Consider the following 23,700-nt stretch of genomic DNA (forward strand, 5'->3'; position numbering starts at 1 on the left):
GTTTTGTAGTATTTAGGCCTAAACTAGTCCAAAAAACCTAAATTTAAAATTCTAGAACGAACCAAAGTGTTTCTATGCATTTTTAGTGAGATCGGGTATGTCAAAGAGGTACTTGAATATACCCAAATGCACTAAAAAATGTCTAAAATCCGTTTGGTTCGTTGTAGAATTTTAAATTTAGGTTTTTTGGACTAGTTTAGGCCTAAATATTACAAAACCATCAAAAAATCTCATGCCATTTTTTTCGATGAAATGCTAAAATCGGGTGATTTGTTGTCGAATATTGTTAGTTTATCAGTCAAATCTTCTGAAACCAGTAAGGTTAGAATTTGTAAATCATTTCAAGTGCATTGAAATATGTTCTTTGTTTCACATCAAGTAAGTCTGTGTCATTCAACATGGTCTCCATATTCGCATATCAGTCTCTCAGTATGTAGAAAAAGCACGTAATATCATTTGTTGTTTTTTGTAGTGCAGAGATATAATTAATTTATTCATGTTTTTGATAACTTGTACTTCCTGTAAATAAGCAGATAGAAAATTGCAAATGCGTTTTGGATTTTCCATAAACCGATGAATTGACCTCAAATTACCTTGAAATTTGTATTTTGTTATCAAATTTATTTTCTTCGAAATTTGAATTTGGTTTAATCTTCATTTTCTTCGAATTGTAAATTTTGTATTTTGTCATTAATATTCATTTTCTTGGAAATTCGAAATCTTTATTGAACCTGTAAAATGAAAAATAAGTAAATATAGACGAAATAAGTTATAAACTCTCGTGAGAGAAATTAATACTTACTTGAAATTTAAAATATAAATTTTTTTCCATGGAAATAGAAACATCATGAAATGTTCATATACAACATTCATTTTAAATTTTATTAAACTTTAATAAGATTATTATTATCAGAGTTCAATCAAATCGTTTTTCTTCTTTTGTTTAATTTTAACTTTAAACTAATAATTAGATCAATCTTACATATTTTTTTTCTTTTCTTCTTTAATAGTATTGTGATTGAGTTTACAATTTACATTTACTGTCGATATTTTTATTATTTATTAATTTATAACTGTTCTCAAAATGTTTATTTTAAATAAAAGAAAATATAACGCAAATTGAAATGCAGGATCACATTTGTTGTAAAAAAATTATGTTGATTAGAAAAAAAAAGTTTTTTTTTTATTTTTCGTTACAAAACTAAATATTTTTAAAAAATATTTTATATTAAAAAATGCATTTTCTGTATATTTTTTTTAAATTGATTAATTAATAATGAATGTTTATAAACAACATTTTGGCCTTGATTTGTTTTATTTTTACAAAAATTATTAACTAATAATCATATTTATTTTTTTTTTTAGTTTCATTACTCTAATAATATTTTTTTTATCCACAAATTTTTATCTTATGGACAATTCTTAACAATTCATATTTTTTTCATAAAATAATATGAATGATGGCGCTATCTTTGGGCGATAACTTTTCTATATATATAAATATGACACATGATTACATCTTTTTGTATTTTTTTTTATCGTTTACATACAATCTCGTGACTTAAATGCAATTTTGGGCGAAAAAACTGCATTTAAGTGGAGACGCATATAGTTGATCGTCAATCAATATATGTATTTTTTTATAAATATATAGGAAAAGCGTGCGTTGAAATAAAAAAAGAAGGAATTCGCTGTTTTTTTTTCTAAAACAATAATAATATAATAATGATAGTTTATAAAGAACGAGACTTTTGTCATAAGATATAGTCGTGTTTCGTTTGTATAATATAATTTTATATTATTAAAAAATAATTTTTTTTATAGTTTGTGATAAATAGTTTATCATTTTTTTTTTGATAGTCATTATTTTTTTTATACTTTTTTATGTTATATATTTTTTTGTCTTATTTTTATGATTCCATTAAACATTCATTTTCATTTATTTTTTATTCTAATCCACGTATAATTATTTTTCTTTATTTTATGTTTAATAATTATACAGCAGCTTTGCTGTAAAAATTTATTTTTTTTTGTGACAACATTGTAACACAAATATTACATGCATCGGTTTCGCATGTAAGTATCATGCAGGTTGATTGATTGATAGATCATATAGGAAAAAATTTTCATGTTTTCGAAAAAATCTTGAATTTTCTTTTGTTTTTGTTTATATTAAGCTTCTTTCATATACAAATATATAGTTTCTACGTTGCTTTTTATTTGTTGTATGTTTGTTGGTTTGTTTCTTGTTATTTTTTGTTGTTTTTTAATGTTGTATAGTTTTTTTTATTAGGTTCTATAGAATGAAATCTTTTCTTTCAAAATATTTTTTAGTGTGCGTTTGTTTTTTATTCTCTTATTTTATGTTTATTATTATTTATTATATAGTTTTATTATTTTTTTTAAAGTATATAGACTAACTAGACGAGCATGTAAAATTTAAAAAAAAAAAATTGTTAATAATAAAAAAAAATATAAGAATAATTTTAAAAATTTATAATTTTATTTAAAAAATTATTAGTTTCATATTAAAAATTTAGAAATTCAAAATTTAAAAAAAATAAAAATTAATATGTATTATTTTGTTTCATAAAAATTTTAAAATTAAAAAAAAAATAATAGGTAATGTTTAATTGATATCATTTTTTTTTAATTTTAATTTTTTTTTAACTAATTATTAATTTTATATTAAATATAATAAATTAATTAATTAATAATTATTATTAAATAAAATTAATAATTAATTTAAAACATAAAAGTTAATAAAAATAATTTTATTTTATTTATAATTTTAAATTTAAAATTTTTGTAAAATTTTTTAAAGTTAAAATTATAAATAAAAAAATATTTTCTATAATTTTTTAAATATTATTATTTGATTTTTAACTTTTAAAACTTTTAAATATTTTTTTAAATTAATTATTAATTTTATATTATTTATAATAAATTAATTCTTTTAAAATATTCTTTTGATAAAGAATTAATTTTAATAAATTTAATAGTTTATTTAAAAAAATAATTAATAAAATTTAAAAATAAAATAATAATTAAAAAAAAATAATAAATTATAAAAATATAATTTTGGTAAAAAAAAATAAAAATTATTTTTTTTACATGCTCGCACTGTTAAAGGGTCTGAGTTTAAATACAAAAAAAAAATATTTATTATAATTTAATTTAATAAAAAAAAAATACTTTTCGTTATCGATAATAGTGAACTATTTGAAGCAAAATAAACTATTCTAAATATTTACGCTTTAATATCATATACAATACATAATATTAATATAATCTTGTGTAAAAATCTTACAATGAATAGTAGACTAGAATATACGTTTACTTTTTTTCTCATTTTATATCAGAGTAAACTGATTGTTATTTCTTGTGATTTCATGTTTTTTTTTCTTTAAAAACTATAAACTGTGTAAAAAAATATTTAAAAAAAATAAATACTAAAAAAATGACTACTTGTGAAAAAAAAAATAAAAAATCTGAGCTTGATTGAGCTTTTGTTTTTTACAGACCCGCATTAGATCTCTTGACATTTTTCTCGTAGACACAAAATTCAGTGCCGCCAATTTTGATAACAAACTTATAATGACTCGTAATTTGTATCTCGATGACATCGGATGCATCGGCGTTATTTTGATCAGAAGAGGAGGACATACCTTGTTGGAGCCACGTATGAATGCGCTCGACATTGCCGAATCACATTTGTCTGTAGGGGGAATGTAACTTCAAGTATTGGATAACGAGAGACGGGCCTCCGCTGACCACTTCTGGCGGAATTGCACTCAACGGACAATTTTCGATACTCATAATCGCCAAATTCTGGCAAAGTGCCAACTCGTACGGTAATTTGATGAGTTGCGGGTTATCGTTGATGTACAAACTCTCGAGATTTTCCAAGGTGCCGATCTCGTCGGGCAAAAATTGTAAATTATTCTCGCCAACCGAGAGGTAAGTGAGGTTCGTGAGATGCCCGATGGTCCGTGGCAGCGTATTTAATTGATTGGATTGCAAAATAAGTCTTTGCAGGTCATGTAACAAGCCAATTTCGCTCGGTAGCGATTCCAAACGGTTCTCTTCCAAGTCCAAAACTCGTAATTTTCGTAAATTTCCGATGGTGTTTGGGATTTTCTTCAGCATGTTATTTGACAAGATGAGAACTTCCAAATTTTGCAAGCAATGAATGTCATCGGGCAGCTTAACCAACGAATTCGTGCCCAAATTCAGCTCTACCATGTGAATCCAGGTGCCGATATCCAGGGGGAGTGATGTCAAGACATTTTCCTTCATATTTAACTTTGCCAAGCCCTTGGCACGCGAAAAAATCCCGTAAGGTATCTTGTCGATTTGATTATGTTCCAAATTAATACTCGTCACGTTCGTAAATTGGGCGGGACCTCCCGCCGGATAACTATGGAAACTATTGCGGGACAACGTGATGCTATTCAAATTGCTCAAACTCGCCAAAAGCCCATCGGGAAGTTGCGAAATGCCATTTCCCTCGACATTGAACTCATCCATGTGGTTGCAGTTCTTTAGGGATTGCGGAATTGACGTCAACCGATTGTACCGCAACCCTAAACGGGTCAAATTCTGCAAATTTCCTATCGTCTCGGGGATATCGAGCAACTCGTTATGCTGCAAATCGAGCGCACTCAAATTCACACAATTTCCAATCTCCTCCGGCAAATGCTCCAAATGGTTATGCGAAATGTCAAAAGTGGTCAAATTCACTAAATGCCCAATCGACGACGTAAGTTCGCGGATTTTGTTTTCGCGCAAGCTCAACATTGTCAAATTCGTTAAATTGCGTAAGTTGTCGCCGACGACGCGAATTCTGTTGAAACGCAAGTAAAGCGTCGTCAATGTTGTCAGTTTGTATATCACATCGGGAATTTCGGAGAGTTTGTTGTGTCGCAAATCGAGCACTTTGAGCTGCTTGAGGTTTTGCAGCGTCGCCGGAAGTGATGTGAGCGAATTTTCGTTCAGCGCCAACGTTTTTAAATTGTGCAAATTGCCGATTTCGGGTGGTAATTGCGAAATTTTGTTGCCATACAAGTAGAATTCGACGAGACACGTGCAATCCTTCACCGCGGGCGGAATTATCGTGATGCTGGACTTGCTGAGGTCCAAACGTTCGATGTTTTCGTCGCGACACCGCTGAAATTCCTTGATGACATCGAGATCCGCCTGCACGGGTTTCCCTTTTTTCGTTGTTGGCTTCGGCTTGTTCGACTCCGGATGCTTCACGGTGACTTGTTTCGGGGCTGGAGGCATATCACTCGACGAACTTCCACTACTTCCGCCAATATTCATCGCCTAATTTCACTTTTTTTGTGGGTTTTTGTGCCAATTTTGCCAAGTTGTCTCGTTTTTTTACGGGAAAATCTTATCTTAAGCTGTTCTATAAGCCAACACGAGCTTGACTCATTCTCGCTTTTGCTTGTGTGCGAACAGTAGTAGCAATAACCTTGAAAAATTTTACTGCTTGAATCGGGCTCTGGGTGTCTAAAGACGAAAAAAAATATGAAAAAACATGAAAATTTGTCAAAATTCGTGAAAAAAACAAGAAATTACTCACTTTTAACATCTGTTAAGCTCGTTTTCTCTCGATCAAAAATTCACTCTGGCTCAAATCTAGGACGAGAAAATTTTTGTAATTGTCATTTCTGGGGCTCGCGATGTGCGTTCAGAAGTAATTTCACTTCCGGCACGAAACTTTGGCGGCTCGACGTGCGATTTAATGGCTCAGTTGCGAGATTTGCGGGAGTTTTCCTGGATTTTTAGTCGATTTTCGTGATTTTTTTCGAGCTCCCAGTGTTTTGTGAAAAATGACCATCACTCATTTCTGAACGTCTCAATTTTTTGACGTTTGAGGTAATTTAAAAAATTCGTTACAAAAAAAAATTTTTTTTTTTTCAATAAAATTTTATTCTTTTCCTATTTTTTTTTTAATTTTTCAAAGTCTAGCTTTTTTCAGGGGTTTTTTCCTGAACGACTAACGGTGAGCCTTCGGGCGTCCTGAATTTGAACAAAACCGGGATTTGGGAGAGAATAGCGTTGCCGTCGCGTTCTAAGAGACGGATCCAGGAGAGTAAAGAGTCCTTTGTGGAAGTTCCTGTGGCACAAATGGCGTAGATGGTACCGTCTTTTTGCTCGTGCACGCTTCTCGTGATAGTAGATGGGGTTTTGGGGACTTCGCTTTGCATGCCGAAGAAGTCGACTTTGATGTTTTTGACGTCTGTGGAGAGAATTTAAAGTTAGAAATGGAAAAAATTAGTTTAAGGTGAGTAAATTTAATTATTTTACTCTTTGTCGTATCAAAATTTTTATAAAAAAAAAATTAAATAATATTTTTAATTAAATTAATTAATTTTAATAATTTTTTTTTATTAAAATCAATGAAAGAAAATTAATTAATTTAATTAAAAAAATTTAAAAAATATTTAAATTCATTTTTATTTTTTTGTTAATTAAATAATTACTGATTTTTCAATTAAATATTAATTATTTTTTTTATTTGATTTCAAATTGATTATTTTTTAATTAAATACTTAAATCGCTGATTTTTTTTTTCTAAGTTTTTTAATAAATATTTTAATATCATTAATTATTTTTAATTTAATTTTATATTTTGAGTTGAAAAATCTATGAAAAAAATTAATTTTAATTAATCAAAAGTAGTTTTTATAAGTTTTTAAAATTGAAAAAAAAAAATTAAATAAAAACTAAATAAAGATAATTAAATAAAAATTAAAAAAAATATTCAAAATTCTTCTCTCATTTTTAATTGTTGATTAAAAAAAATTAATTAATTTTAATTCAAAAAGATTTTTTTAAAAATTTAATGACAATTTTAACTTTAATTATTTAAATCATAGAAACTACTATAATTTTTAAAAGTAATAAAAATATTTAAAAAACTAAAAATAATTATATAAAAAAATTAATTCCAAAATGTTTAAATGCCGATTAAAAAAATTTAATAAATATTGATTCAAAAGAATATTTAAATTATTAATTAAAAAAATGTGTTTAAATTTTAAAGAAATTATTTTTAATTTAATAAATTGCCAATTTTTCAATTATAATTATTTTTAATATTTTGAATTAAAATGTTCATAAAAATTTTAATTATTTTTAGGTGGTTTCTAAAATTTACTTATAATTAATTAAAATGATGAAAAGCTAAAAATAAGTAAAAAAAATGACTGTGAATATTTTTTTCAATTAAAAATATTAAAAAAAATTATTGAAAAAAAAATAATTAAAAATAATGTTGATTTAAAAAAAATTATTTAATTTTTAAAATTAGGTAATCATTTATTTTAAATGTAAAAAAATATTAAATTAAAATTGACAAAAAACGATTGTTTATTAAATTAAATTATTTTTAATTTCCAAAATAATTTTTAAATTTGTTTCTAATTTTAAAAAAAATCGACTTTGCATATAAAAATTTCTTTTTTTTTTTAAATTTAATTTTTTATTCTTTTTTTTTTTTGAAAGTATTGAGAAGATGGCAAAGAGTGAAAATAATTATAATTCTTCCCTTTTAAATGACTTACCATCAAGATCGACATCCTCTTCAGGCTCTGGCGGTGGCGGATCTCCCTTCAACACGTAATAATTCACGTTTTTATCGCGCAACCAAATCATAAAAGGCCCTTCAATGTGCAGCGCCGACGTCACGTCATGCTTTTGCAGCAACATTTTCTGATCTGGACTCTGTCCCGAAACGATCCAGGTGTCGTCGATACTTTCTTCGACGTCTTTCGTTTGATAAATCACCACTTTCGAATTATTGTCTACCGTGCACATTTGCTCAACTGCCATCCTCGCAATTTCCAAAATGTCATCTGGCATCGGATTCGGCAACAACCACGGACTGGCATTCTTAAATTTGGGCATCCAGTACATCATGCGCCAAAATTTCCGCACGGGAAACCCTTTCCGCCCGAAAATGTTGATGAGCATGTCTTCCATCTCGTAGTCCGGCATCACGCCATTGTCCTCCATCTGTTCGAGCAAATCGATCATGCACTGTTGCTGCTTCGGGTAATGCTGAAATTCGACTTGCACGTAATTCGTCGGGATAAATTTCCCCTTTGGCATGACGTTGATGAGTGCTTTGTACACCGTCAAGTCCTTGTGAACCCCGAAATGTTCCATATTTTTGAGTGCCGCATAGATGAATTCGACGTGATTCCTGCGATGCTTGTCCTTGTTCTCGAAAACGTGGATCATGTCGAGGTACGTTTCGCGATTTTTGTTCGTAATTGCCTCAAAAGACCCACGAACAATCATGTTTTTCTGATAATTCTCGTGAAAGTCGCGACTTTTCTTCTCCGAATCGGCTTCTGGACCGCCATCCTGTGCTTTTTCACTCTTTTCCGTGCATCTCAAAAGCGATGTCGCACCGAAATTTCGCCTGAAATGCGATTTTAATTCATTCCGGCGACTGACGAGCCTCAGAGAACGCCAGATTACGAACATAACTTCCGACTTTTGGTCCTTTTTGTTGAAAAGACATGCGATTCTCGTGTTTACATCGACTTGGGTACAGCTGAGTTTGACAGTTTGCGTTAAACGTCATCGATTTCGGGAGTAAACAAACTTTAGCTCCACGATTTTTTGTAAAATTTAGCAGGAAAAACAAGAAAATTGTGGAAAAATTAGTGTTTTTTGAGTAAATAAGTCATTAGAGCAGCTGGAAAAAGTAAAAAACCGGAGAAAATTGAAGAATTTTGAGAAAAATATTGAAAAAGTTGGTTAAGCGGCCATTTTCAACGTAGCGCCGTACTAAAAAAACAACAAAAAATCACATTTTTATGACTTAAAAGGAGAAAAACGCCCCAAAAATGAGCGATCAGGACAGCGACAACGAGGATCAAGGCGGAATTAACTTGACCGGTTTCCTTTTCGGCAACGTCGATGAAAAAGGGCAACTTGAAAATGACTTTTTGGATGAAGAAGCAAAGAAACATCTTTCATCGCTGCATCGGTAAGTGACTTTTTTCGCATTTTCAAGCAATTTTTGGTAATTTTCAACGAAATTCTTGTAGATTTGGCATCGGATCGATCCTTTCGGGCGTCATGACGGAAGAAGATCGTCGCGAAATCGACAGCGACGCGGATTCTTCGAGCGCTGACGAGCGAAATCCCAAGCAAGACAACCCCGATCGCTTTGATGACACGGATTTTTCGAAAAAAGACGACTCGGCGGTGGATTTTTCGGATATTAATGAACTCGCGGATGAAAGTTCGCCACGCAGGGAGGAAGAAACGGCGGAAAAACAAGAAAAAAGTGAAGAAAAGCCAGTTTCGAAGGAAAATGACTTCGAAATGGACCTGGAAGATGCGATTCCGGCAAATAAACTCGTCAATAATGCGGAAAGCGGGAACTCTAATGCTGCGAAATCGACTGAGGAAGGCTCGAATGACAAAGAATTGATGCCGCCGCCGCCTCCGTTGAAACTAATGTGAGTATGAATCACGTAAAAACTATGCGTTATCGGTCAAAAATGAAAATTGTTACAACTGAAACTAGTTAAAGGCCAATTTTGAGACATAATATTGCCCGTGTTGATTGGCAATCGATAATATCGTCAAAGTAAAAACATGTGTAAAAGATAGCTTTTATCAAAAATGTTCCAAAAATTTATTTTTTTTTAAATTTGAGTCAGTTATTGACAAGACGTGACACAATTTACTTAAAATTTTTTGTGAAAAATGGCAAAAATTAATTTTTTTCAAGGATTTTTCGTGATTTTTATCATTTTTTGTGGGACGAAAGTCGAATCGAAGAGTTTTTTTCGATTTCAAAGATCAGAAGTACGTAAGAAATTTTCAGATTTTAAATGAAAATTGAATTTAATGAATTTCTGACACGTGTACAGCGATGTTTAGCGGAGCCAGGAGGTTTTTTCCCCGATCCCGAGGATTGTCAAGCGTTTTTTTACTGCGAACCGAATGGAGATGAGACGAGATTTAAATGTTCTGTGGGCTTATTGTTCGATCCGGTGAAGAAAAAGTGTGAAAAAGAGGAAGATGTTGATTGTGATGGGGGAGCTGGAACAACAACGGTTCGCATTTTTGAACATTTTTGAGTGTTACAGAGAGATAAGAGGTTGGAACAATTTTTTTATCAGGTTTTGACAACAATCACGACAGAAGAGATATCGACAGAAATGCCTTCAAGTTCAACGGAAGTGACGACAACTGAAGAAATTTCGACGACGAGTGAAGGAACGACTTCAACGACTACGGAAGAGATTTCAACAACTTCAGAAGAACCTTCAACAACTTCAGAAGAACCTTCGACAACTTCAGAAGAACCTTCAACAACTTCAGAAGAACCTTCAACGACTTCAGAAGAACCTTCAACAACTTCAGAAGAACCTTCAACGACTTCAGAAGAACCTTCAACAACTTCAGAAGAACCTTCAACAACTTCAGAAGAACCTTCAACGACTTCAGAAGAACCTTCAACAACTTCAGAAGAACCTTCAACGACTTCAGAAGAACCTTCAACGACTTCAGAAGAACCTTCAACGACTTCAGAAGAACCTTCAACAACTTCAGAAGAACCTTCAACGACTTCAGAAGAACCTTCAACGACTTCAGAAGAACCTTCAACAACTTCAGAAGAACCTTCAACGACTTCAGAAGAACCTTCAACGACTTCAGAAGAACCTTCAACAACTTCAGAAGAACCTTCAACAACTTCAGAAGAGCCTTCAACGACTTCAGAAGAACCTTCAACGACTTCAGAAGAACCTTCAACGACTTCAGAAGAACCTTCAACAACTTCAGAAGAACCTTCAACAACTTCAGAAGATCCTTCAACGACTTCAGAAGAACCTTCAACAACTTCAGAAGATCCTTCAACAACTTCAGAAGAACCTTCAACGACTTCAGAAGAACCTTCAACGACTTCAGAAGAACCTTCAACGACTTCAGAAGAACCTTCAACAACTTCAGAAGAACCTTCAACGACTTCAGAAGAACCTTCAACAACTTCAGAAGATCCTTCAACGACTTCAGAAGAACCTTCAACAACTTCAGAAGATCCTTCGACAACTTCAGAAGAGCCTTCAACAACTTCTGACGATCCTACTGAAGATCCTTCAACTACAAATTTACCAACAACAGAAGAAGAAACAACTGAAATCACTTCAACAACTGAAGAATCAACCGAAACATCCATCGAAACGACAATTTCAGAAGAACCAACTACCGAATCAACTGAAACAACCACTCCAGAGGAACCTTCAACATCTTCAACTACTGAAATTTCCACAACTGAAGAACTTCCTGAAACTTCAACTGAATTAACAACCGAAATTTCATCCTCTGAAGAACCAACTACTGAAATTTCATCTTCAGAATCAACCACAGAAGACTTGTCAACTACAGAAATCACTTCAACTGAAGAGATTTCAACTGAAGAAACGACTTCAACTGAATTAACAACGGAAATGACAACTACTGAAAGTCCTTCTCCTCAACCAACGACGGAAGAAACTGAAATTTCAACTGAAACAACGTCAACTATGACAAGTTCGGCTGAAATTTCAACAGAAATCACTTCAAGTACATTAAAATCAACAACTGTGACATCCAGCATGTCCCGAAGTTCAACTTCAACAACTTCAAAAAGCACATCGACAACTGAAAATGATGAAACAACGTCAGAAATTGTTCCAACAACTGATTCACCTGAATCTTCTGGCATGTCAGCTCTCGAAATCACAACTTACACAATTTTGGCCGTCTCTGTTACAGCAAATTTAATTTATATTGGCTTAACAATTTTTAAATGTTGCGTCAAATAAAGCGAAGAATTGCCTTTAATTTATTTTTTTGTAACAATTTTCGAAGGATTTTGACCTGTTTATTGTTTTTTAATATTTCATGAAAAAATTAAAAAAAAAATATGAAAAAAATTTTAAAAAAATATGAAAAAAAATCTTTGATAAAATTTTCATACAAAAATATTTCAATTTTTAAGAAAAATAGAAACTGAAAAAAAAAATTTCTTTGACATAGTTTTGTTTTGAAAACTAAATCAAAAACTGTGTCAAAGCCATTTTTGTCAAATCTTGCTCCAAATGGATAAAAATTTATCAGAGAGGCTCTAATTTATCATTTTTAATCATTTTATAACTCAAAACTGCTAAAAAATAGAAACTAAAAAAAAAACCTTAAAAAAAATATTTTTTTAAATTTTAAAAATAACAAATTATGATAATTTTTTTTTAAATTTAAAAAAAAAACCATGAAAAAAAATTTAAAAAATTTTTCAAAATTTTTCATTAAAGAAAAAAAAATTTGATAACTTTTTTTTAAATTTTTTCAATTTTTTTTTTCAAGAAAATTTCATAAAAGAAAATATTTTAAAATATTGGAATAAGTTTTTTTTTGAAGAAATTTTTTTAATTTTTTTTTTAAATTCATGGGTTTCTTTTAAATTTCTTTAAAAAAATTAAATTTTTGTCAAAAAAAAAAATTATAATTAAAAAATTTTTTTATTTAATTTTAAAAAAAATTTTTTCATCAATTATTTTTAGAAAAAAATTTGGAAATTTTTTTTTAAATATTTTATTATAAAAAATTTTAATTTTTTTAAATTCATGAAAAATTAAAAAAAAATATATTTTTTTTTCCAAAAATATTTATTAATAATTAATTATAATTATTTTCTCTCTCTTTTTTTTAGCATGCCAACCCCTCAAGAATTGGCTGAACGCGAAACAAACGGACCAAACACAGGCGAACGAAAACTAGATACGCCTCTTGCTGCTATGCTGCCCTCCAAATACGCCAACACTGATGTACGCGAACTCTTCCCCGACTTCAGTCAGGACAAAGTTTTACGCTTTTCCCGCCTTTTTGGTCCCGGCAAGATCAGTTCATTGCCCCAAATATGGCGCAGCGTGCGTCGTCGTCGCAAAAAGAAATTAGCAAAAGAGCGCGAAACGAAATTCAAAGATGGCTCCGACTCGACAAGTGACACTGACGAACCAACCCGCACCCGTGGCTTCGCTTTAAACTTTGCGCCAATTCCGCCAAAAGATCAATGGGCAAGTGACGACGAGGAAAAGTTGCTAAGCGCCCATACTGACGTCGATAAGGAAGAAAAAAAGGAAACAAGCGGCTCAAACGAAGCAAAACCCGCTGTCGCTGATTGGCGTTTCGGCCCAGCGCAAATTTGGTACGACATGTTAGACGTTCCTGAAACAGGCGAAGGCTTTAATTACGGTTTCAAGTTAAAACCAGAGGACGAACCAACAAAAGACGAGGAAAATACGAACCCGATACCGGATGATGCCTTTTTGATGGTCTCGCAATTGCATTGGGAAGACGATGTTGTGTGGGATGGCGCCGAAATTAAGCACAAAGTCATGCAAAAACTCAATTCCAAGACAAATGCAGCAGGATGGTTGCCTTCTTCAGGATCGCGAACCGCAGGAGCTTTCAGTCAACCCGGCAAAAGTGTTCCGCCAGCAACAGCAATTCCCGGAACAAAAAATTTACCATCAACTTCGAGCAAAAAAGCGCAATTATTGGCGAATAAAAACCAAAATGAGGATCAAGACGATACTTGGTACAGCATTTTCCCCGTCGAAAATGAGGAATTAGTGTACAGCAAATGGGAGGATGACGTAATTTGGGATGCGGAACAAATGTCAAAAATACCCAAACCGAAAGTTTTGACCTTAGATCCCAACGACGAAAATATAATTCTCGGAATTCCCGATGATATTGATCCCTCAACGATCCGTCAAAACACTGGCCCACAGCCAAAAGTAAAAATCCCGCATCCACACGTCAAAAAATCCAAAATTTTACTCGGCAAAGCGGGCGTGATTAACGTTTTAGCGGAAGACACGCCCCCTCCGCCGCCCAAATCGCCCGATCGTGACCCCTTCAACATCTCGAACGACGTTTACTACCAAGCCAAGAGCTCGGAGGCGGTTCTTCGGTTAAAAGTGGGCGGAGCTAACCTCATTCAGCATTCAACGCCCGTCGTAGAGCTACGAGCGCCTTTTATCCCGACCCATATGGGTCCCATGAAGTTGCGTGCCTTCCATCGTCCCGGCATGAAGAAATTTTCGCATGGCGCGCTATCATCAACTGCCCCCCAACCGGTGTTGCCACTCGTGAAACACATCAAAAAGAAGGCGGCGCAACGAAATGCCGAACGAATCGCCTCGGGAGGCGGAGATGTGTTCTTTATGCGAACCCCGGATGACCTCACGGGACGTGATGGCGAGATAATTCTCGTTGAATTCTGCGAAGAACACCCGCCGCTGATGAATCAAGTAGGAATGTGTTCGAAAATTAAGACTTATTACAAGAGAAAGGCGGCAAAAGACAGCGCTCCGCAAGATTTCAAGTACGGCGAAGTGGCAATCGCTCACACAAGTCCCTTTTTGGGCATTTTACATCCGGGGCAGTGGATGCAAGTGGTCGAAAATAACATGTATCGCGCTCCCATCTACCCCCATAACGTAAATTCGTCAGATTTTCTCGTTATTCGTACGCGCCAAAATTATTTCATACGAGAAATTGACGCGTTATTTGTCGCGGGGCAGGAATGCCCGCTGTATGAAGTGCCTGGACCAAATTCAAAACGAGCTAACAACTTCACGCGGGACTTTTTACAAGTTTTTATCTATCGTCTCTTCTGGAAGAGCAAAGATAACCCACGAAAAATCCGCATGGATGACATTAAAAGAGCTTTTCCCGCGCATTCTGAGTCGAGCATCAGAAAGCGGCTTAAGCAATGTGCGGATTTCAAGAGAACCGGCATGGATTCGAACTTTTGGGTCATAAAACCCGAATTTCGACTGCCTTCGGAGGAGGAAATTCGAGCAATGGTCTCGCCGGAGCAGTGTTGCGCCTACTTTAGCATGATCGCCGCCGAGCAAAGACTAAAAGATGCGGGTTATGGAGAGAAATTCATCTTTGCGCAGGAAGATGACGACGAAGAATCGCAATTAAAGTTGGATGACGAAGTAAAAGTAGCTCCTTGGAACACGACTCGAGCCTATATTCAAGCTGTCAAGGGAAAATGCATCCTTCAACTCACCGGACCAGCTGATCCAACCGGTATTGGTGAAGGATTTTCTTATGTGCGGATGCCAAACAAGCCCACACAGAACAAAGAAGAGCAAGAAAGTCAACCGAAACGAACCGTAACTGGCACAGACGCCGATTTGCGTCGTCTTTCGTTGAATAATGCCAAAGCCCTGCTTCGAAAATTCCAAGTTCCCGAAGAAGAGATCAAAAAATTGTCCCGTTGGGAAGTTATTGACGTCGTGAGAACCCTTTCAACGGAAAAAGCTAAAGCCGGCGAGGAGGGAATGGATAAATTTTCGCGTGGAAATCGCTTTAGTATCGCCGAGCATCAAGAACGGTACAAAGAAGAGTGTCAACGCATCTTCGACTTGCAAAATAAAGTACTTGCCAGCGCCGAAGTACTTTCTACGGACGAAGGAGAGTCCACAGTCAGCGAAGAATCGGATCTCGAAGAGCTCGGAAAGAATTTGGAAAATATGTTGGCAAACAAAAAGACCTCCACACAACTCTCGATGGAACGCGAAGAGCAAGAACGTCAAGAATTGCTGCGAAAAATCATGGAAGAACGTGAAAATAGCGGAAAACCAAAGTCCAAAAAGGACGAAGAAGCAATGGCGTCGCAACAAAGCCCGACATCGAGAATTTTGAAGATTACGAGAGTTTTTAAAGACTCGGATGGGAAGGAATATACGAGAGCTGAGACGGTAAGAAGAGGTCCTGTGATCGATGCTTATGTGAAAATTCGCACGACGAAGGATGAGGCCTTTATTAAGCAATTTGCGACACTGGATGAGGCGCAAAAGGAGGAAATGAAACGGGAAAAGAGACGAATTCAGGAGCAGTTGAGACGAATTAAGAGAAATCAGGAGAAGATTGGGTTGTTGCAGCAACAGACGAAGGAGCCAAATTTGAGTGTTGGAACGCCGTTGACGTTGGGAGAGAAGAAATCCAGTTTTTTGTGTAAGTTTTTTTTTATTTTCTAATTTTTTTTTCATGAAACTCTTTCGAGTCAATTTTCAACTCTCATATGATAAAATCGGTTTTTTTTTCTCAAGTCAATTTTTGATGGTTTTCAAAGCCAAAATTAAATAAATATTTATTTTAAAGTTGATTTCCATTGATATCTGATCGATTTTTGATGAATTAAAAAAAAGTACGATTTTATCATATGAGGAGCAAAAATCGTACTAAAAAAGTACGATTTTATCATATGAGGAGCAAAAATCGTACTTTTTTCCCAAGTCACTTTTCAACCAATTTTTGATGGGTTTCAAAGCTAAAAGTTAATAAATATTCATTCTAAAGTTGATTTCCATTGATATCTGATCGATTTTTGATCAAATAAAAAAAAGTACGATTTTATCATATGAGGAGCAAAAATCGTACTTTTTTTCCCAAGTCACTTTTCAACCAATTTTTGATGGGTTTCAAAGCTAAAAGTTAATAAATATTCATTCTAAAGTTGATTTCCATTGATATCTGATCGATTTTTGATGAAATAAAAAAAAGTACGATTTTATCATATGAGGAGCAAAAATCGTACTTTTTTTCCCAAGTCACTTTTCAACCAATTTTTGATGGGTTTCAAAGCTAAAAGTTAATAAATATTCATTCTAAAGTTGATTTCTATTGATATCTGATCGATTTTTGATCAAATAAAAAAAAGTACGATTTTATCATATGAGGAGCAAATATCGTACTTTTTTTCTCAAGTCACTTTTCAACCAATTTTTGATGGGTTTCAAAGCTAAAAGTTAATAAATATTCATTCTAAAGTTGATTTCCATTGATATCTGATCGATTTTTGATCAAATAAAAAAAAGTACGATTTTATCATATGAGGAGCAAAAATCGTACTTTTTTTTCCAAGTCACTTTTCAACCAATTTTTGATGGGTTTTAAAGCTAAAAGTTAATAAATATTCATTCTAAAGTTGATTTCCATTGATATCTGATCGATTTTTGATGAAATAAAAAAAAGTACGATTTTATCATATGAGGAGCAAAAATCGTACTTTTTTTCCCAAGTCACTTTTCAACCAATTTTTGATGGGTTTCAAAGCTAAAAGTTAATAAATATTCATTTTAAAGTTGATTTCCATTGATATCTGATCGATTTTTGATGAAATAAAAAAAAGTACGATTTTATCATATGAGGAGCAAAAATCGTACTTTTTTTCCCAAGTCACTTTTCAACCAATTTTTGATGGGTTTCAAAGCTAAAAGTTAATAAATATTCATTTTAAAGTTGATTTCCATTGATATCTGATCGATTTTTGATGAAATAAAAAAAAGTACGATTTTATCATATGAGGAGCAAAAATCGTACTTTTTTTCTCAAGTCAATTTTTGATGGGTTTCAAAGCTAAAAGTTAATAAATATTCATTCTAAAGTTGATTTCCATTGATATCTGATCGATTTTTGATGCAAAAATCGTACTTTTTTCCCAAGTCACTTTTCAACCAATTTTTGATGGGTTTCAAAGCTAAAAGTTAATAAATATTCATTCTAAAGTTGATTTCCATTGATATCTGATCGATTTTTGATGAAATAAAAAAAAGTACGATTTTATCATATGAGGAGCACTTTTTTCCCAAGTCACTTTTCAACCAATTTTTGATGGATTTCAAAGCTAAAAGTTAATAAATATTCATTCTAAAGTTGATTTCCATTGATATCTGATCGATTTTTGATGAAATAAAAAAAAGTACGATTTTATCATATGAGGAGCAAAAATCGTACTTTTTTTTCCAAGTCACTTTTCAACCAATTTTTGATGGATTTCAAAGCTAAAAGTTAATAAATATTCATTCTAAAGTTGATTTCCATTGATATCTGATCGATTTTTGATGAAATAAAAAAAAGTACGATTTTATCATATTTTTTTCAAGTCACTTTTCAACCAATTTTTGATGGGTTTCAAAGCTAAAAGTTAATAAATATTCATTCTAAAGTTGATTTCCATTGATATCTGATCGATTTTTGATCAAATAAAAAAAAGTACGATTTTATCATATGAGGAGCAAAAATCGTACTTTTTTTCCCAAGTCACTTTTCAACCAATTTTTGATGGGTTTCAAAGCTAAAAGTTAATAAATATTCATTCTAAAGTTGATTTCCATTGATATCTGATCGATTTTTGATGAATTAAAAAAAAGTACGATTTTATCATATGAGGAGCAAAATCGTACTTTTTTTCCCAAGTCACTTTTCAACCAATTTTTGATGGGTTTCAAAGCTAAAAGTTAATAAATATTCATTCTAAAGTTGATTTCCATTGATATCTGATCGATTTTTGATGAAATAAAAAAAAGTACGATTTTATCATATGAGGAGCAAAATCGTACTTTTTTTCCCAAGTCACTTTTCAACCAATTTTTGATCAATTTTTAATAAAAAAAAATATTCAATAATTTTTTATTTTATTTTTAGCAACAAGCCCAACATCCAGCAGCTTCTTCAAAGGCGACTTGCACTCATCGAAGAAGAAAATCAAGCTAAAACCCGATTTGAAGCTCAAATGCGGCGCTTGCGGTCAAGTTGGTCACATGCGTACCAACAAAGCGTGTCCCCAATACACGGGCACCATCCCAACGCCGAGCGTCAATGTCGCCATTACGGAAGAAGAGGAAGAGCAAATCGAACGCCAGCTCAACGACGAGGACGAAAATCTCGTAAACATCGACGGCACCAAAGTCAAACTCAGCGGCAAGCTCTTAAAACGCCAGGAAGAGATCAAACGTCGCACATTGTTGCTCAAAGTGCCCAAAGATGCCGTCGGCCGAAAGAAACGTCGCATGGGCAGCGGCGATTGCGACTATTTGCAACGCAATAAAACAGCAAATCGCCGCAGAACTGATCCCGTGGTCGTGCTTTCGTCAATTTTGGAGCAAATTTTGAACGATATTCGTGACATGCCGGATGTTCAACCGTTTTTGTTCCCCGTCAAGGAGAAGCAAGTGCAAGATTATTACCGAATTATCACGAGACCGATGGATTTGCAGACAATTCGCGACAATTTACGGCAAAAACGGTACCAAAGTCGCGAGGAATTCCTCGCCGACGTCAATCAAATTGTCGAAAACTCGAATTTGTACAACGGGCCTCTGCATAATTTGACATTTGCTGCTAAAAGAATGCTTCAGCGGTGCGTCGATCGTTTGGCGGAACGCGAAGAACGCTTAATTCGCTTGGAAAAAGCCATCAATCCGTTGTTGGATGACAACGATCAGGTCGCGTTGTCGTTCATTTTCGAGAAAATCATTAATGGCAAGTTGAAAACGATGCAGGAAAGTTGGTCCTTCCTCAAACCGGTCGACAGGAAGAAAGTTAAGGATTATTACACGGTTATTCGACGTCCCATGGATCTCGAAACGATCCTGAAAAAGATCAAAGCGCAGAAATATCACTCGAGACAGGAGTTTTTGGGCGACATCGAGCTCATTGTGCAAAATTGCGAGCAATATAACGGTTTGGAGCACACGTTGACGTCGCAGGCACGTTCGTTGCTCAACGAGGCGCATCAATCGGTGAACGAATTGAGTGAACATATCACGCAATTGGAAGCGAATATTGTTTTGGCGCAGGAAAGGGCTCGAAATGAGGTTGATGACAGCGGATGGGCTGATTATGAGCACGATGGCGATGATTCGCCGGAAAATTCGCAGATGGAAGATGGGTTTGAGAGGTCGATGTCGCAAACGGGCTTCAATAAGTCGAGTTCGATGCTGATTCCGCCGATGCCAGAGGTGAAACGAAGCAGAGGAAGACCGAGAAAGCAACCTTTGCCGGGCAGTGCGGAAGATTTGAGTATGACGCCGACTATAAAGCGAGGCAGAGGTCGCCCACGGAAGGATAGTATGACTCCAGGAGGCGGCGGAGGCAATTTGGAAGAAGGTATGTTGAGATTTTTAATTATTTTCTTATTTTTTTATTTTTCAAAATTTAAAAAAAATATCAAAATAAAATTTTGAACAAAATTATTTAAATTATGAAAAAAAAAATTTGATAAAAAAAATAAATTAGGTAGGAATTTTGGTATGAATTTTAAGTTAAATTTAAAAATATGAATTAAATTAAATTTAATATTTAATAAAAAAATATAATTAAAAAAAAATTTAATTAATAAAAATAAGGCCGCTCCAAATATTTTTTGAACTTTTTGTCCCATGCCCCATTTCAAAAGTCGAAAATCCAATGGGGCAAAATATAAAAAAAGATGAAAATATCATCAAAATTGACCGTTTTTTGGTCTTTTTTAATAGTTTTTCAGGAATTTTTCAAAATTTTTTTTTAAAAAAATTTAATTTTAAGAATTTTTGTATTGAAAAACAAAATTTAACATGAATTTTCTTCTCTAAAAATTTTTTCAAAAAAATTATTTTTCAAAATTTTTGATAGTTTTTTTTATGAAATTTTTTGGTTGAAATTTTTAACTTAAAATACTCTTAAATCAATTTACAATTATCAAACATCAATATAATAGACCAAGAAAACAACTAAAATATAAATTAATGATCAAAAATTGTTTGAATTTTGTAATTTTGTATGAAAAAGTATTTCAATTTTTTTTTTATTTTTTTGCCCCCCCTTATTTTGAAAAATAGTTATTGGGACAAAAAGTTCGAAAAAAATTTGGAGCGGCCTAATTAAATTAAAAATTAATTTTAAAAATTTAATTAAATTCAATAAAAAAAAATTAGGCGAATAAATTTAATATTTTCATTTTTTGTCCCATGAGGATTTTCTCGAGGGAGGGGGAAATAAAAAAATAAATATTTTTGAATTTTTTGTAATTTTTAACGTTTTTAGACTTTAAACGTTGATTCTTAACATTTATTTAATTTTAGTTTATATTATTTTAAAATTTGAACTTAACATTAAAGAAAAATCAAACAAAATAAAAATTTTTGAAAAAAAAAAATTTTGGTCACGTGACTTTAAAAAAAATGTTTTTTAACATTTCAATAGAAAATGTCGTAATTAAGCAAATTTCTTTAGTTTTTTCTATAATTTTACCACAAACAGTAATTTTTTCAAATTTTTTAATATAAAAATTCCAAAATATGTCAAAAATATTTGTATTTTATATTTAATTTTTATTTTTCCCCCTTAATTTTTTCGACAAAATCCGAGGGAGGGGAGACAAAAATGGATATATTAAATTTATTTGCCTTAAAAAAAATATAATAGTAATATTATAAAAAAAAAATATAAATTTTACAAAAATAATTAGATTAAAAACCGAATTAAATTTAAAAATATATTAATTAAAAATTTTATTAAATTTAAAAATAATTTAATTAAAAAACTAATTAAATTTAAAAAAAATCAAATTAATTTTAAATTTTAATTAATTCATTTTTTATTTAATTTTATATTTTGTGGAAAGTATTATAAAATTATAATTTTTAAAAGAAAAATTTCACGAAAAATGTTTATTTTTAAATTTCACGAGAAAATTTTTATTTTTGAATTTTTTTATTTATTTTTTTTTTTTTGAATTTTTTTAATTTATTTTTTAATTTTCATAGATTTTTTAAATTAATTCTTTTAACTTTTAAAAAATCAGGTCCAAAAAATATTTTAAAAGGCTTCTGAAACTTATTCTTGATCTTGACTTAAACTTGAAAAAAAAGTTTTGATTCATATTTATTTTTTTTAAATTTTAAAAATCTTAAAAATTAAATTTTATTTAATTTAACTCAATTTTTTGAGTAAAAAGTCAATAAAATTTTACTTCAAAATTTTTTTGGCCTAAAAAAAAGTCAAATTTGTTGAAAAAAAAATCAAATTTTCATGATAACAATTTAATTTTTTTTTTAAATTTCGCAGATTTACAATTCTCAACTGACGACGAGGAAGAATTCGAAGACGTCGACAACGTCGGTGACTGTTTAGTACAAGGAGAAAGTGCCAACAGCACTCAAATGTCAAGCAGCATGATGGGTCAAGGCGAAGATGACAGTCAACAAGCTGCCGAAGCGATGGTTCAACTCAGTGGCATCGGTTTTTACAATCAAACGCAAGGCGGAGGTAAGAATTCTCTCAATTTTATCCAAAAAAATATTTTAACGCAATTTTTTGTAGACGATTCAATCGACATCGATCCAAATTACGATCCCAGCGACTTCCTATCGATGAATAATCGCAACATTAATCCATCGAATCAACCGTCAACGTCATCGAGCAACACTTTCCTCGCCCCATCCGCTCCAGCTCCTTCTTCATCGCGCGATTTTGACATCCCCGCAGCTCCCATCGAATACAAATTCGACCCGACTAACATGCAATTCACGCCGATGCACGAACCAGCTTACCCCGTAATGGATTTCACGGCAAAACCAAGCGTTCCACACTCTTACGAGCAAATGGCGGCGGCAATTCAGGAACAAATGCAGTTCGACACGAGTGATTCGTACCAAGATTCGTCGATGCAACCACAACAACAACAGCAACATCACGAAGAAAACATGCCAGTTTATCAATTTGGACCTCCCGGCGGTCAAATTCCGCAATTCCCGCAGCAAATTGTGACGAAACAAGAACCGCAAGACCATCACGACGGCATGGAACCGCAAGAGCCGCCGCTGCATGACGACTTGGCAATTTCCGATAGCGACGACGAACAAAATCGCTCGATGCACGAACCGCCCAACAACGAAGACGAAGGCGAGGGACTCTGGTTTTAACTTAAAAATCGAGAAAATTAATTGTTAAGTTTTGTATTTTAAGATTTCAATGTGTATAAAACGTAATTTCACAAAAGCTTCAGGTGTCCCGTCACTTCATCTATGGTTTTAACCGGTCCTGGTCCAACAGCGAGCACCGTTTTGGTATTTGGCTCAATTTGCGTGCGACCCGCATCCCGAATTACGCACGAATTAAGTCCCAGAGATTTTGCTTTGCGATGAATTGCGTTGAGTTCTTCTTCGCTCTCGACTTTTACGGCAATTTTTGCGCTTCCGCTCGAATTCCAGCGATGTACGAGTTGCGGAAAGCGTTTCAAGCCCGTTTCGTAAGCGCCAACCGAGGCATGTCCGCATTGCGCGGCGATTTTACCTTTGCCCATTTTGAGGTCGTTTCGTACGACGAGCACCATTTTGTAGTCGCCTCGTAAAAAGTCCGAAAATACCTTTGAAAAAATTATTTTTGTTAAAAATTTTGCCAGAAAAGGAAGAGGAAATGCTTACAAATCCATTGTTTTTGTCAGATTTGTCGTCTTTGGAATCCTTTTTTGAGTCGGATACTTTGATGCCGTATTTGTAGCCCACGAAAAAGGACAAAAGGATGATCAATCCACTCACAACTTGCTTTTCGTCTAACATTTTTAAAGTATTTTTAGGAGAAAAGCATGAGTTCTTGCGGCTTTGTGACAGAAACTGCGAAAGGACGATACAAATGTCAAAAATGTTTTCGATTTCATGGTGTTTCAAAAACATAACGATGAAATTTTTTTTTGAATTTTTTCGAATTTTCTTTTAAGATTTTGAACACAAAATTATTTTTTTTAAGATTAAGATTTAAAATTATTCAAAAAAAAATTTGAAATAATTCTAAAAGTAACATTTTAATTTTTGAAAAATTTTATAAATTTTAAAAATA

General features: G+C 32.8%; 5 protein-coding genes across 5 annotated transcripts; 2 read left to right on the plus strand and 3 right to left on the minus strand.

Moving 5' to 3' along the window:
• Positions 1–3,227: 3,227 nt before the first annotated feature.
• On the minus strand, positions 3,228–5,840 carry LOC134833941 (leucine-rich repeat protein soc-2 homolog). The gene is made up of 2 exons (XM_063848450.1): positions 5,591–5,840; positions 3,228–5,517 (listed from the first exon to the last, which is right to left on the minus strand). The coding sequence occupies exon 2, from the start codon at positions 5,323–5,325 to the stop codon at positions 3,709–3,711; it is 1,617 nt and encodes a 538-aa protein (XP_063704520.1). The 5' UTR covers positions 5,326–5,517; positions 5,591–5,840; the 3' UTR covers positions 3,228–3,708.
• Positions 5,841–5,946: 106 nt separating this feature from the next.
• LOC134833876 (evolutionarily conserved signaling intermediate in Toll pathway, mitochondrial) lies at positions 5,947–8,554 on the minus strand. The gene is made up of 2 exons (XM_063848358.1): positions 7,578–8,554; positions 5,947–6,250 (listed from the first exon to the last, which is right to left on the minus strand). The coding sequence occupies exons 1-2, from the start codon at positions 8,503–8,505 to the stop codon at positions 5,976–5,978; spliced, it is 1,203 nt and encodes a 400-aa protein (XP_063704428.1). The 5' UTR covers positions 8,506–8,554; the 3' UTR covers positions 5,947–5,975.
• Positions 8,555–8,615: 61 nt separating this feature from the next.
• On the plus strand, positions 8,616–22,845 carry LOC134836073 (transcription initiation factor TFIID subunit 1). Its single transcript, XM_063851254.1, has 6 exons — positions 8,616–9,013; positions 9,075–9,491; positions 12,731–16,056; positions 18,529–19,992; positions 21,931–22,131; positions 22,186–22,845. Exons 1-6 carry the CDS (start codon positions 8,871–8,873, stop codon positions 22,785–22,787), a joined length of 6,153 nt encoding a protein of 2,050 aa, XP_063707324.1. The 5' UTR covers positions 8,616–8,870; the 3' UTR covers positions 22,788–22,845.
• LOC134833333 (mucin-2-like) lies at positions 10,200–11,846 on the plus strand. The gene has a single exon (XM_063847626.1). It carries the CDS (start codon positions 10,200–10,202, stop codon positions 11,844–11,846), a length of 1,647 nt encoding a protein of 548 aa, XP_063703696.1.
• On the minus strand, positions 22,805–23,475 carry LOC134836074 (probable peptidyl-tRNA hydrolase 2). The gene is made up of 2 exons (XM_063851255.1): positions 23,289–23,475; positions 22,805–23,230 (listed from the first exon to the last, which is right to left on the minus strand). The coding sequence occupies exons 1-2, from the start codon at positions 23,421–23,423 to the stop codon at positions 22,856–22,858; spliced, it is 510 nt and encodes a 169-aa protein (XP_063707325.1). The 5' UTR covers positions 23,424–23,475; the 3' UTR covers positions 22,805–22,855.
• Positions 23,476–23,700: the final 225 nt, after the last annotated feature.

Source organism: Culicoides brevitarsis, chromosome 3, assembly GCF_036172545.1.
Source record: "Culicoides brevitarsis isolate CSIRO-B50_1 chromosome 3, AGI_CSIRO_Cbre_v1, whole genome shotgun sequence".
Taxonomy (NCBI): domain Eukaryota; kingdom Metazoa; phylum Arthropoda; class Insecta; order Diptera; family Ceratopogonidae; genus Culicoides; species Culicoides brevitarsis.

Bases quoted from the DNA above. Each gene is read 5' to 3' on its own strand.
- LOC134836073 (XM_063851254.1), top strand. From the start codon at position 8,871: ATGAGCGATCAGGACAGCGACAACGAGGATCAAGGCGGAATTAACTTG. The intron at 9,014-9,074 runs GTAAGTGACTTT...AAATTCTTGTAG, and splicing joins CATCTTTCATCGCTGCATCG to ATTTGGCATCGGATCGATCC. The intron at 16,057-18,528 runs GTAAGTTTTTTT...TTTTATTTTTAG, and splicing joins GAAGAAATCCAGTTTTTTGT to CAACAAGCCCAACATCCAGC.
- LOC134836074 (XM_063851255.1), bottom strand. From the start codon at position 23,423: ATGTTAGACGAAAAGCAAGTTGTGAGTGGATTGATCATCCTTTTGTCC. The intron at 23,231-23,288 runs GTAAGCATTTCC...ATTTTTTCAAAG, and splicing joins CTGACAAAAACAATGGATTT to GTATTTTCGGACTTTTTACG.
- LOC134833876 (XM_063848358.1), bottom strand. From the start codon at position 8,505: ATGTTCGTAATCTGGCGTTCTCTGAGGCTCGTCAGTCGCCGGAATGAA. The intron at 6,251-7,577 runs GTAAGTCATTTA...TTCTCTCCACAG, and splicing joins AGAGGATGTCGATCTTGATG to ACGTCAAAAACATCAAAGTC.
- LOC134833333 (XM_063847626.1), top strand. From the start codon at position 10,200: ATGCCTTCAAGTTCAACGGAAGTGACGACAACTGAAGAAATTTCGACG.
- LOC134833941 (XM_063848450.1), bottom strand. From the start codon at position 5,325: ATGAATATTGGCGGAAGTAGTGGAAGTTCGTCGAGTGATATGCCTCCA.